Source organism: Puma concolor, chromosome B2 (assembly GCF_028749965.1).
Source record: "Puma concolor isolate L17-30 chromosome B2, mPumCon1.1.hap2, whole genome shotgun sequence".
Lineage (NCBI taxonomy): Eukaryota > Metazoa > Chordata > Mammalia > Carnivora > Felidae > Puma > Puma concolor.
Window position 1 is genome coordinate 121209497 of NC_141671.1, and position 14477 is coordinate 121223973.

At 40.0% G+C, this 14477-nt stretch overlaps 1 protein-coding gene across 3 annotated transcripts in view; it reads left to right on the top strand.

Annotated features, from left to right (window-relative positions):
- The window catches only part of LOC112862002 (uncharacterized), a 314201-nt gene that overhangs the window by 187672 nt on the left and 112052 nt on the right, over positions 1 to 14477 (top strand). The window contains exon 4 of one of the 3 annotated variants that reach the window (XM_086707867.1): positions 619 to 2492. The exons of the other annotated variants lie outside the window; for them this stretch is intronic. Coding sequence (XP_086563993.1) covers positions 619 to 637 — 19 coding nt within the window. The 3' untranslated portion in view covers positions 638 to 2492. Of the gene's footprint in view, positions 1 to 618; positions 2493 to 14477 lie in introns of those variants that run through there. 3 annotated transcript variants of the gene reach the window in all.

Genomic DNA, 14477 nt, shown 5'->3' on the forward strand with positions numbered 1-14477 from the left:
CAGATGCTTAACTGATAGAGCCATCCAGACACCCCTATGTGTTTTAATTCATAACCTAAATGTGGCTATCAAAGGTAATTAATCTGCTGCACCATTTGACTACCTAGCCTGGTTCTTTTCCTCATTATCTACTCAAAACAACCACAGATTCGAAAAACGAGGGGCTCCCAACCAAAGGAAACTGTGCTCTGTCTCTGCCTAACTTAAAACTATTAATAGTCAACAAAAAATACTTCATCACGTTTTTCTAACTGCATGTGTAGATTGATCTCCCCAGTCTTCAAATTTTGTCCTCTTCTTTCTCCAAAGAGTTGTCTTCACTTGGAAAAAATCATACTCGTCTCAGACCATTGTCTCCCATAACTCCATCTGGTTTTTGGAAGTGAATCATGTAGACCGCTCATTCTTCTTTAATCCTCTCACATCTTGTTGCAGTAAACAAATCCCTGCTAAATGTTAATTCAGGCTCTCCTCCTTCATCCTGGAAATGGAATCAAGAGAAAAGAAACTGCCCTCGGCTGCATTTTTATTTGGAAGACTTATTTCTTTTCCTAAAGACTTTTATTTGGAAGACTTATTTCTTATCCCAATTCCCTCGTTTCTCCCCACTTCTTTCAGATACATTTTCCATGTGTAAAGTCTCCAGCCTGGACCAATATCACCACTCATCTATGGTTTCCAAAACTCTAGCTACCACCAGCAAAGAGCCCCAAGTGCCACAGACACTGTAACTTATCTGCCGGTAAACTGTTCCCTAGATGTTGGTATATACATTTCCTACCTCTCCAGTTAGAGTGTAAATTCCTTTAGCTCAAGAATGAGTCTGCTCTATGATTGTCAAATACCATACCCGGTGGGTGATAAAATCCATTTAGGAAGTTGTAACCGACACTAAAAATAAATCAAATATAAGCAAAAAGAAGATAGATATCTCGGTGAATTACTCATAGTAAGAATAATAATTAACCAAGATGTGGAAATAGTCTAAGTGTTTATCTGTGGATAAATGGATAAAGAAAATGAGTATACAAAGGAAAGAAATATATGTATATAATGGAATGATATTCAGTCACAAAAAAGAAGGAAGTCTTGAATTCGTAACGATATGGATGAACCTTGAGGTATTATGCTAAGTGAAATAAAAGAGAGACAAATATTCTCTGATCCCACTTATATGCGGAATCTGAAAAAACAAAAACTAAGCTCGTAAATACAGAGCACAGATTGGTGGTTGCTATAGGTGGGGTTGAGGAATGGAAGAAATGGGTAAAGGAGGTCAAAAGGCACAAACTTCCAGTTATAAAATAAATGAGTCATGAAAAATGTAATATACAGCATGGCAACTCTAATGAATAATCCATATTGCCTATTTGAAAGTTGCAAAGAGAGTAGCTCTTAAAGGTTCTCATTACAAGAAAAAAAATTGTAACTATATATGACAACTGACGATATGGATGTTAACCAGGCTTATCGTGGTGATTTTATAATATATATGAATGTCGAATCATTATGTTGTATAACTGAAACTAACGTTATATGCCAGTTATACGTCAAGTCGTAAAAACAAAATTTAGAAATGGGAAGAAAAGAGTAAGCATTGTTTTGGGGAAACTTTTAGTATGTGCCCACTGGGCCATGACCAACATTTTGAGAACCACTGTCCCATAGTGTAAGAGCACAATATGTCCCTGGTATTTGGTCATTTAAAGTTGTTAAAAGGAAAGATTTGAAAGAACTGTCTATGCAGTTCTGAGGGTCTTTTTGTTATTCTTGCTGTTTGGTCTTCAGTCTGTGTGGGGTCTAAGCAGTCACTTAGGTTGCTTCGTCAGCCTGGTTGAGTACCTCCTTCCCTTGTTCAGAACATTTGGATGAACCACAGATTCCCTGAGGGAATTCGTATGCTGATGTAAGCCTCATGATGAACACCATGCATAAACTCCACTGTGGGTTTTCTATCTCCCAAATGGGAAGCTAATTATTATTGACATAAACTGCTAAGTTCCACGCCCTTCAATTTATTTTAGCACATATTCATGGAGTGCCTCCTCTGTGCCAAGATTGCATGGACTGAAGATACAGAGTTGAATCAGATGCAGGTTACACCCTAGAAGAGCTAATGATTTAATACAGGAGCTAACAAACTGCAGCCCGCCGGCAAAACCTGGCCCGCGGTCTGTTAGTGTAAAGAAAGTTTTATTGGAACTCAGCCAGGCTCAGCCACACAGAACTGAGTAGTTGCAACAGAAACCATCTGGCCCACAGAGCCTAGATATTTACTGAAATATATCTATGAAAACGTTTCCAATCTCTGATCTAATAAAACCTCAAAATTGAAGATAATACTTTTTTCTATTATATTTCCATATGCAAAAGTGACAGATATATCAAAAGCAATGTAGTATTCTCCTTATTTTTATGACTAAACAACATCGATCCCTGATCTGTTGGGAGACCTTAAGAGTTGACGAGAAGTGGCTCCTTTTGAAAAGTTGGTGACATGGGGCGCCTGGGTGGCGCAGTCGGTTAAGCGTCCGACTTCAGCCAGGTCACGATCTCGCGGTCCTTGAGTTCGAGCCCCGCGTCGGGCTCTGGGCTGATGGCTCAGAGCCTGGAGCCTGTTTCCGATTCTGTCTCCCTCTCTCTCTGCCCCTCCCCCGTTCATGCTCTGTCTCTCTCTGTCCCAAAAATAAATAAACGTTGAAAAAAAAAATTAAAAAAAAAAAAAAAGAAAAGTTGGTGACAGAAAAACATTATGATCTTAACGAAATGACATTTTATGTTTTTCTCTCTTACACATACATAACCACCCTGCCCAGAACTGGGATGTCTGAAAAGAGTGCCAATATTATCACAAAAAATTACAGAGCTAAATCAGCTGAGCATTAGATCAGAGATCACCCAGGGCCTGCCCATTAGCTGAGGATAGCTCATGGTTATCATATGCTTGGCTCTGAAATTTTTGAACAACGTTAATTTGAGAAATTAATATCACATTAAAATCTGGGTCTTCCAATTCTTTTGAAACGTCAGATTTGGCAACGGTAGGGAACCATTCCCCATGACGAAAGCCCACGGGAGCTGAAAAGCAGCTTCTGTCTTTGAGTGAGACATACATGCTCCAGATTACCCTGTTTTCTTTTTTTTTTTTTAATTTTTTTTAACGTTTATTTATTTTTGAGACAGAGAGAGACAGAGCATGAACAGGGGAGGGTCAGAGAGAGAGGGAGACACAGAATCCGAAACAGGCTCCAGGCTCTGAGCCGTCAGCACAGAGCCCGACGCGGGGCTCGAACTCACGGACCACGAGATCGTGACCTGAGCCGAAGTCGGACGCTTAACCGACTGAGCCACCCAGGCGCCCCAAGATTACCCTGTTTTCTACTGCTCCCAAATATTTCCTTGACTCAAGATTGTCAATTGCCATTCTCAACAAATTTACATTGCCATTTTTCTCAGTAAAGAAATTTCTCTGTAGCTGTTCTTTTAAAAGTAGTATGACAAGATTAACCAAAAAAGATTATGTTTTTAAAAAAACTTTATGAATTTAATATGCAGCCAGAAGGTTTGCAGTCTGCACTCACTTTACTGACTTATGTTCTTTTTTAGCCCCCCGTGGAAATGATAGTTTAATGTCTTAACGCCCATAAAGAAAAGCAGAGCCGAAATGTGGCTTAGAACAGTGATCTCCAAAGAGATCCTGGGGAACGTTTAAGATAAACTACTGAGGTTTGAATAGAAAATACTGGAATCTACATAGTTGATCTCCTTCTTACTTTGTATTTTATATTTTTATATATTTTATAAGCTTATAATATAGTTATAAAGCAGTACATATAGCTATACACACACACATATACACATACACATGTAACTGGGTAGATAGTCAAATGTATTTTCGTGATGGAGGCATGTGATCAAACTAGCCTGCAGACTTTAGTCTCGGGAACCGGGAGAGATCTGGGAAATCATCGCATCCAAATGTTCATTTTACAAAGAAAGAATCCGAAATCCCTGGAGGTGAAGTGATCTGGTCAAAGGCACAGCCATGTTAGCAATACACCCCATTGCCTGCTTTTGTCACCAAGGCCTCCATGGGAAAATGAGACCAACATGGCGATAAAAAAAGTCCCCCAAAATAGCTGGGCAACTTGTAGGAAACTCAGACTTCTTCCTCCAGCGTAGCACACATTTCAACTGGTGGTACCTAGAATAGCTTCTCTTTTTTTTGTGAAAAATGGCATCTGACCATCTCCCGACTGCCAGTAGAGGCCACCACTGTGGCCGCCTTCTCATTGGCCAGCTCTCACTGGCCCTCTTCTGCCTTCTTTTCCTGTGGAAATAAAATATAAGGGCAGGAGAAAGGACATATTTGGTAATGTTACGCTCCTCAGCTTCCTGCTCGGGGCTGTCTCAGCTGCAAAATGTCAAGGGAAAAAATATCCCTCCAACTTGGAATGAATTCCAGACAGACCCTGATGCCTGCAAATTTGTCAGAGGGAGAGCCAAGTCCAGAAAAGCAGAACATGAAGAAGGCTCATTATGCGACTTCAAGAGACGCTCAAATAATCAGACACTCTGGTATTTATGATTTTCCCCATTTCAGATGGCCTGTAGTTCACAACATTCCCCTCCCTTCACCGCTGATTCTGAACTTCCTTTTAAATTAAACCTCAACAGTTATAAAAAGACTCTCACATTACTTGTAAGCCACAGGCACTACTGGGAGACACTGTTCGTACAGGCCTGTTTGGGGCTGGAGAAGGACAGCTCTTTTTGATTATTAGTCTGGGAAGGGCAGGCCAGGAAGGCAGACTCACTTCACCTTGACCACACCATTGCCCTCCTCTGCTTACCACATCTGTGCCAGGACCCCCTGCCACTCCCAGCGTTTGATACAATGATCTGTACTAAAAAGCAGCTATTTTGTGCCCTTGGCTTTCCTTTTTCATTGTGGCTTTTATTGTAATGGGGGGGGGGGGGGGGGCGGGCACGAAACAACCAGCAAATTGATGCCGACTCTCCCGGTTAGTGACTATACCAAGAGGACTTGTTTGTAAGGTTGAGTTCTTAGGGGGGGATCTTAGTCTGTTCCTGGCATCCAGCGCGTTTTCTTTCTCCTTTAAAACCATTGCCACATGCTGGCAAAAAGGTAAGGAAACAGGATTTGTAATCCAAACCTCATTAAATTGCTACATACACATTTTCCCTTCTGCTTCTCGCTCTTCAGTTCTAAATGCCGTGGCATTTGTTTGTACTTGGTCACCCTGAGTCCTTATTTGGGTTCTCCAGTAGGCACGAAGGCATCCAAGTATCAGTTTTAGCAACCAATGGAAGTACCCACATGAGGAATCGGGTGTTCAGTCCTAACATGCGGTCTCGACGAATAAGGGGCTTCTGTTTTCTTTTCCTAAACCGTCCAGCATCTCGACGCTGGTTTTGCTCCTCAACAGTCTAAGGTTTGTGCTACTTCCATGGTGATCGACTGTTAGGTCATAAACATTAGATTGTGGCATCACCGGATGAGTCAGTCGGGAGGAAGCTGGGCTGGAAATACAGCTGAAAGCTTCTGTTGACAGACAGATGCCTTCTTAATCATGGCCTCCGTGGGGAAAGGAAAACTATCCTGGGCCCACCCCCGGCATTGATTCACAAACCTGGACTGCTCTGGAAGAGGCCCGGAAAGCCCATCCTTGGGGGATACCACTGTTCCCTCCTCCAGGCTTCTCACAGGATAGCCACACAACTCACAGGAGGGGGAAACTGAACAAGGAAGCTCTTTCTGGTTACTTTCTGAGTGTCAGCAAAAAAAAAAAAAAAAAAAAAAAAAAACCACACAAAAAAACCAGCTTTCATCTTTTCGACGTCTTGCACTGTTCCTTCTTAAAACAGCTTATATTGTCAGCATTGCCTATTCCTTGGTGCATCCGTTTCTGGTAGGGTTCCTATTCCATTACATCAGCCTTGTCTACAATATGGGCATCCTAAGAGTTCACCTTTTGGAAGGCTGGAGGTGGGACTACACAATATCATTTTGTTCCCCTTCATCAATTTGTCCTATCTCTTTTAAGCCCCGGGGACTACTAGAAATTTTGCCATCTTTTAAACATTTCTTTACAATTTCTTGAGTCCGTATCTCATTTTAGAAGAATTGATTTCATATTTCCAAATTTAGGTTTTTAGAGAGCATGATGTCAAGAACCACTGTGCATTAGGCTGCTAGGAGACTAGGCAGCAAGAGAAACAATGTCCTTCCCTGTGTCCCCTATCAAGAACTGCTCAGTGCTCCTGCCAGCCTGTTAGGCTTTATCATCCTGTCATTTTAGACCTGCAAGAGAACATTCCATCAGGGGATCAGGTTCTATCATTTCACTGGTATGCAATGTAAGACCACAGAAACTCTAGTACAAACAAATTTTCCATGGCTCAGATTAATAATAGATAGCACTTAAATGGTCAGTCCAATTGTGTTCCCTCCCTGCTAGGGACAGAACACATGACAATAAGCTGAAAATCCAGCCAGGCAAGTCAGACCAGAAGCAAGGAAGAATTTCTGGCCTCAAGGTTACAGAAGAGGTTGTAAAGTTCACCTCTTGAGGAGAATCTTTAAGATGAGCCTGAAAAAGCATATGTGAATGGTTATGATCCAGTTCTGACTGGAGTTGGGGGACACATTTATATGATTTCCAAGCTTTCCTTCAAAACACAAGAGTCTTGCAGTGGTTGAAACGTGACTCTGTGCATTTCTCACTGCTATTGAGATTGTTATTCGTGATCAGGCTACTTTTACGTAACAAAGACAGATTCTGCTGGTTGGAAGATAAGTGAGGAGTTATTTATTACACCTCTCTTGTTTCAGTCAGGAGAAAACCTAGGCACAGAGAGGTCATTGTCAGATACCCAGAAGAAGAGCTGGGCCTACAGTGCAGACCCCCCTCAGCTCCCTGTGCTGTGTGCTTTACTGCACCATAGTTTTACTAATAGTATAAATCTATTTAAGCTGTAGCTCCAGTTTGTAGGAATTTTGTTTATTTCGTGAGCAGCACTGAGACAGAAATATGAGAATCTCTGGGAATTGGCATGGCTAAATATTACAATTTAGAAGAATAGTTTAGGCAAAGTACAAAAGAGGAAATGCTATTTAGATGAGTTCATTTCTACTCACTAAAAAAAAAAAATTAAAAAATTAAACTCAAGATCCAACAACATTTTCCTTTACTTAGCCCAACATCAGAGGCTTTACACAGCAACTCCCCAAACAAATCTGTTTCATATATTTCATCTTTCCAACTAAGGACCTTTTTTAATATCTGATCTTGAGTTTATTAACTTCTCTTAGAAAAAGTTCTATTTCATCTCTACAAATGCAAAACTGAACCTGATTTTACCTCTCTCTTGTTTTATAATTATTTAAATGGATAATGCTGACTGCTCTTAGAAGACAACTAACATCCAACAGCTTTAATTTCTAAGATGTGAATTCCTTCCCCCCTTCTCCCTTCTTTCCTTCCTCTCTCCCTCCCTTTCTTCCTTCCTCCCTCCCTCCCTCTCTCCCTTCCTTCCTTCCTTCCTTCCTTCCTTCCTTCCTTCCTTCCTTCCTTCCTTCTTTCCTTCATCTTGGAGAACTGCTTGCATTGGTTGTTCATTTGTAGAATTCTCACCTGCCTTTATCTTGGAGGATAATCTATTCATTTTGATGAGGGAACATAAGGCAGCTGAAGGCCACGCACAAGCTAGCACAACCCCAACCCTCCTAACCTCAGGTGGGTTATATGTGATATTCCTCAGGCACTTCTGGCTGCCTAAGAACAAAGAAAAGGACAATCTTACCAAAAGCCTAATCTCCAGTAACCTACACACTCCCTTTCCTGGAGTCCTAATATCACCCTCATCAAGATGTAGGGGTTTAAATGCTTGACACGGTGATGTGGGTAACAAAGGCAAATGAAAAATTAAATTCTCTTACTGCCTACAATCCATTGACAAGTCCTTGCAACAGGCAGATTGACCTTCGCTAGGAGCTCAACTGCATCCTGGATGCTATGGGCAAAAGGGAATCTTGGCTTAACATTATCCTGACCCCCCAGGATCCTGTGAGTCTCCTTAAACACATAAAAATTTCTTTGCAAAAGTCCTTTATCTTTAACCCCTAAGTATATGTTGGCAATTATACTCCAAGCGTATGGCCCCTGATACACATCTGAAGGGTCTCATGACTGAGGTTTTAGTAAACAGTAATAAATGGCATTTTCCTAACATCAGCTAGCCCCTCAAGGTCCTGGAAACCTTGCTGCCAAAATTCCTTAGAGACTTACACTGTCCCTAACTCCCTCCATACCTGAAGGTATATAATCAGTTACTCTTCACAATCCCAGTACATCTCTCTTTCTGCCCACAGGTCCTGTCCCTGTGCTTTAATAAAATCACATTTTTGCACCAAAGATGTCTTCAAGAATTCTTTCTTGCCCATTGACTCCGAACCCCATGATCACCCCCAAAATCCATCAATTTCACATTGAATTCCAGTTAAATTATTCCTTTGGTTTTCTGCATGGAAGCTGCATTCGAAGGGCTTTCTCAATCCTATTCTGGATCAGAAGTCATGGCTCACAGATGCATTTCCTTATGAATGACTTTAATACACAGGAAATAAAGTAATTATAGTAAATGATAAAATTCGCCCCTAAAGCTGATATTAACATTATAATATCTCTCTTCTTCCCTGTTTTGGTCTTTTTAGATTCTTTGTCGGGCATCGAACAAAATCATAGTTTTAGTAAACTTCCCACGAAGTCTGAGTAAGTACTTTCCTAGTTGGTTTGATTTAGGGCGTTCCAAAAGCCCTTTTTATCCCAGGTGTTATTTTATCTGTCAATCAATCGGAAACTAAAATTCCAACTAAGGGATTGCACTGTTCAGGTTAAGACACCTCCGAAACGCCGTGTGGGGGTTGGCATCCGGTGGTGTCACAGTATTAACCCATTAGTACCCATGAGTACATTAGTTTTATATGATGGATCTCAGCATGGGATCCAAAGGTTATATCCAAGGAGGGTTATATTTTGGTAGTATACATGCATGGTCTAGATTAATTATGCCAGGAAAGGAAGCCCAAGTTGGACAAGAGTGGTGGAAGATTAAGGTAAAAATAAGAGAAGGTGCCAAATAGACCATGACTCAATCACAGTTTTCTCTTCACCTGTTTCGGGAGGCTGTGTTTGTATTACTCATGTTTCAAGCACTGTGAATACATCTGTTGCCTTCTGTCTCAAAGGTCTTCACAGCTGTTCATGGACTTGACTCTTCAGGTTGAGTGTGAAGTGAATATATCATTAAATGAGGATTTGTTGGTGGGGCGCCTGGGTGGCGCAGTCAGTTAAGCGTCCGACTTCAGCCAGGTCACGATCTCGCGGTCCGTGAGTTCGAGCCCCGCGTCGGGCTCTGGGCTGATGGCTCAGAGCCTGGAGCCTGTTTCCGATTCTGTGTCTCCCTCTCTCTCTCTGCCCCTCCCCCGTTCATGCTCTGTCTCTCTCTGTCCCAAAAATAAATAAACGTTGAAAAAAAAATTAAAAAAAAAAAATAAATGAGGGTTTGTTGGATCCAGAGGCCCTTTTAGAGTAGTATGTGTGCAGCAGAGTAGGTAAAAACTTGACAAAGCAAGACAGGAGTTTAGTAGTCAAATTTTATGATGGTTTCCATGGGTCAGGGGAGGCAAGCAAGGCATAGAATGTAAGAGAAAAGGGAATTTAGGTCATTTTTTAAGTCAAGAAAATACAAGTTGGAATAAGAAGGCTGGAAATACTACTACAAGTCAAACACCCATTTTAGTTCCAGAGATGAATTGTGAGAAAGTAAGCCTCAGCTCAGCCTAGTGAAGAGACCATTGTTGTCTTGCTTTCATTGCTATTCTTTTCAGATAAAGCAACAAAATACATCAGCACTGTGTGTGTGTGTGTGTGTGTGTGTGTGTGTGTGTGTGTTGAAGTAGATTTCGGAAGACACAAACTATGAGCTATGCATTACATTTCCATCAATGAAAATAATGGAACATAATCATTTGGCTGCTATAACTGGCTATTTGTATCCAGCAAATTAGAGAAAATCTGGTGATACACAACTGCTGTTTTCCCAAAAGTGGTATTTTGAGGGAATAAAATCTTTCTAGAGATTGAATTTTGGAGATTAGTTAAACCCTGGCAATTTCGCTGTGGAGTGGGGTCAAGAACAGAGTGTTGTGATTCAAATAAAGGTATCACTCCTCTCCTTTACCTGTAGACAAAACTGAATACCACCTATTTAGGCTATCAGGAAGATAGTAGCAAGAATTGTAACAGTTAAATTTTACATCCAAATTAGGGAGTTAGTACCATAAGAGCTTTAATGATTATTTTGAAATCAAAATTTGAACACATGCAAAACATATCCACCGGAGAAACATACATTTCTCATGAATTGGTATTTCATTCATTCATTCATTTATTCACTCAACGAATGCTATTTGGAACTACTGTGAACCTACTAAATTTTATTGGTCAGGGTTCTTTAGAGAAACGGAACTGCCTAGATGTGTATATATCTTGTTAGTTACATGTATAAAAAGAGGGAGATTTATTTTAAGGAATTGGCTCAGGTGATGGGGAAACTTGGCAAGTCCAAGATCTGCAGGATAAGCCTACAGGCTGGAGAGCCAGGGAAGAGTTACAGTTTGAGTCTGAAGGCAGTCTTTCTGGCAGAATTCTTGGATTGGGCAGTTCAGTCTCTTTTCTATTCAAGCCTTCAATTGATTGGACACAGCCCACACACATTACGGAGGGCAACTTGCTTTCCCGAAGTCTTCTGACTTAAATGTTAATCTCATTTTTAAAATAGTTTCACAGCTGGGGTGCCTGGGTGGCTCAGTCGGTTTAGCGTCTGACTTCGGCTCAGGTCATAATCTCAGGTTTGTGAGTTTGAGCCCCGTGTTGGGCTCTGTGCCAACAGCTCAGAGCTTGGAGACGGCTTAGGATTCTGTGTCTTCTATCTCTGCCCCTCCCCTGCCCACACTCTGTGTCTCTCTTAAAAATAAATAAACATTGAAAAAAAATTTTTAAGTAATAAAAGGTAAAATAGTTTCACAGAAACATCTACAATATTGTTTGACCAAATATCTGGGTAACATGGCCTAGCCAAGTTGGCACATAAAATTAACCATGCCATGAGGGCTAGGCATAGCCCTATTATTTCCTGTTATGGAAATAGCCATTACCTCATGGAGCTTACATTCTAGTGCCTTTTATAAGTTTGAGACATGTTGCCATAGACTTTACAAAAAATACCTAAAGTTAAATTCAGTTGGTAGCATTCTTACCCTCACCTTTTGGAGATGATGATGATGATGATGGTGGTGGTGGTGGTGATTATTTAGCATCTTCCTGGGATTACCTGGATTGAGAAACCTCATGTACTAGTAGTTATAGTTAGCTTGTTGCCATTTTTGGCAATGCTAGGATCACAAGAATCTTTCTGAAGAATGAGGCATCTTTTTCTTTATCCTACTAAGATTAGAGCAGTAGAAACTATGATCATAGGACACTTTCCCTAATACTTTTAGAAAACTACACAAGACATCTCACTGAGCAGAATCAGACTGTGAGGCACATGAGAAAATAAGGGACCAGCCGTCATATCAGAGACACACTACAGAAAGTTTTATGGATTCCAGTTTGTTTACTTGCAAGGGAAATGTCTGAAAGCCTGAAGTATACATTACACATAATTTGGCTGCGCTTAGAGGAAAATCTTGGATTGCCCTGAACCTTCTAACTTTTATCAAACAAAGAACCTATTGTCACCTTTCCATATCCTTTGGTGAAACAGAAAATTTCCATATGTTTTACTTATTATTATTTTATTTTACTTTTTTTTTTGCTTACAGTTTTTTTTTTTTTTTTTTTTTTTTTTTTTAATTCCACTTCAATACACCTGTTTTCAAGTGCTAAGTGAAATCACTCCTTATCCTTGGGAGAAAATGACACAAGAAATGATAGTCATGGAATCTTCCTCTGGATGTGGGCACAGAAATAGTTCTCAAAATAAATCATGGCCACACACAGGTAGCTTCTTCATGCGGTGACTTGGTGACTTCACAAGATAGGCCCCACCCCACCCATCTGGGACGAGCATGATGGGCTGTCTCCTCTCTGGAGGCCTGTAATTATAGTACAAAGACGGAGGTGCATCTATGAAAGCAAACTTTGTCCAGATCTCTAAGGTACATTTTGCTTTTACAAATTACCTCACTTGGGGGCTCATGGTAGAAGAAGTCATTAAATGTCTCTGGAAAGATACATAGAAGAGCTGGTAACATTGTTTCCTCTGGGGTGGGGAGCTCTGGGTAAGGGTAGGGCGGAAGCTTACTTCTCAATGCAAGCCTCTGTACTATTGGAAATTTACTATTTGCATATATTATCTCCTTAAAATTAGCCACCTACCTAGCCGGTTAATTAGCTAACTAAATTAATAAAATATTTTTAAAAATCCAAATAACTATAAATACCTGGATCTTCTGTCATTATTTAGTTACCTGATCAATTTAACTCTTAAATCACTTATTTCCTCTTTCTTTCTTTTCTATTTTTATTTCAGAGAAACTGTGTACCTAAATTAAGACTGACCTTGTTCCTCCCTGAATATATTGGGCATATTCCTGCCTCAGGTTCTTTGCAAAAATAGTTTGCAGTGACTGGAAAATTCTCATATCCATTATCTGCATGACTTTCTCCTTGCTACTTTAAGTCTTGACTCAGATATCACTTTCTCAGTAGGGCCTACCTTGACCACCCTGTTTAAAATTGAAAGCTTAAAATAGGTGATGGAGATTAAGGAGTGCACCTGCCGTGTTGAGTACTGGGTGATCTATGGAATTGTCAGATCACTATACTGAACTGAAACTGATACTATTAACTGATAGTTGATATGTCAACTACCTGTAATTTAAATAAAAACTTGAAAAAAATTAAATTAAACAAATATAAAATTGCAAGCTTACACCTCAGAATTCCTTATCCACTGTATTTTTAGTGCTAACTATGTTCTTTTAAAGTACTGTGTAGTGTATTTATTCAAAATCTTTATTGTCTGTATCTCAACACCAAACTACGTTCCTTGAGGGCCAGGATTTGTCTGCTTAGTTTGCTGCTGTTTCTCCAGCATCTAAATACTGCCTGGCAATCATAGGTTGTTATGAAAAAAATTGCTGAATAAATGGGAGAAAAAAATGAATGAGTTTTCTTTTCCAAATATGTTATCTTCGACCGAATACCCTTAAGTAATTTGAGATTGGCACATGTAGTTTTTAATTCTATTAATGATTCCTGTTTTTCAAGAACATTCTTTAACATGTATTTGGAACATAAATTCAGGAATGATCTTCTCTCATTTTTGCAAGAGGAAGTGTACTTTTTCTTCTGTTACTTCACTTATCTTCTGAGTAGCAAATATCCTTGGGTTTGTTAATGGTACTTTACAATTTATATTGTTATTATTGTATTATTTCTTGTTTATAGATTTTTAACTTCTGAGAATATTTTGGGCATAGTCATTCTGTTTTGGAAAAATTTACCATCATTGTTTACATTTATCTATGCTTATATGCATTCAACGCTCATCGCCTCAGATAGGTTTAATCAACTAGAGTAGTCAACTTGTTACCTCAACCAGAAGATTTAACATAGGGAAATTAAGCACTGAAAAAATGCACCAGAGGACTGAGGGCCAGAGTAAGCCTCTGCCTGTTCCAGTCTCCATACCACTCACCTCTGCTGGAGGAATAATAATGGCTTCTGCTTCTCCCCTTTCTGCAGAATTAATCTTTTCTATTATGCTCTGAGATATAAATGGGCAAAGGATTAGTGTTATCAAACCCCGGAAGTCCCTCAATATACAGAATTTGATAAGCTTCAAACCTAAAAGCAATAGAAAGAAGAAAGAAAGCATACTGAATTCATCAGAGTTTGATCCTATTGTGTCTTTTTAATTTTTTTAAATATAATTTGTTATCAAGTTGGCTAACATACAGTGTATACAGTGTGCTCTTGGCTTCTCGAGTAGATTCCTATGATTCATTGCTTACATCCAACACGCAGTGCTCATCCCCAGTGCCCTCCTCAGTGCCCATCACCTGTCTTCCCCTCTCCCCTGCCCTCTACCCCCATCAACCCCCAGTTTGTTCTCTGTATTTAAGAAACTCTTATGGTTTGCCTCCCTCCCTCTCTGTAACTATTTTTTCCCCTTCCCTTCCCCCATGGTCTTCTGTTAAGTTCCTCAAGTTCCACATATGAGTGAAAACATATGATATCTGTCTTTCTCTGACTGACTTACTTCACTTAGCATAATACCCTCCAGTTCCATCCACGTTGTTGCAAATGGCAGGATTTCAACTTTTGAGCCAAGGGTGTTTGCTAGTTTATTTTGGAGCCATTGCTGTATAATTGCATGCATAT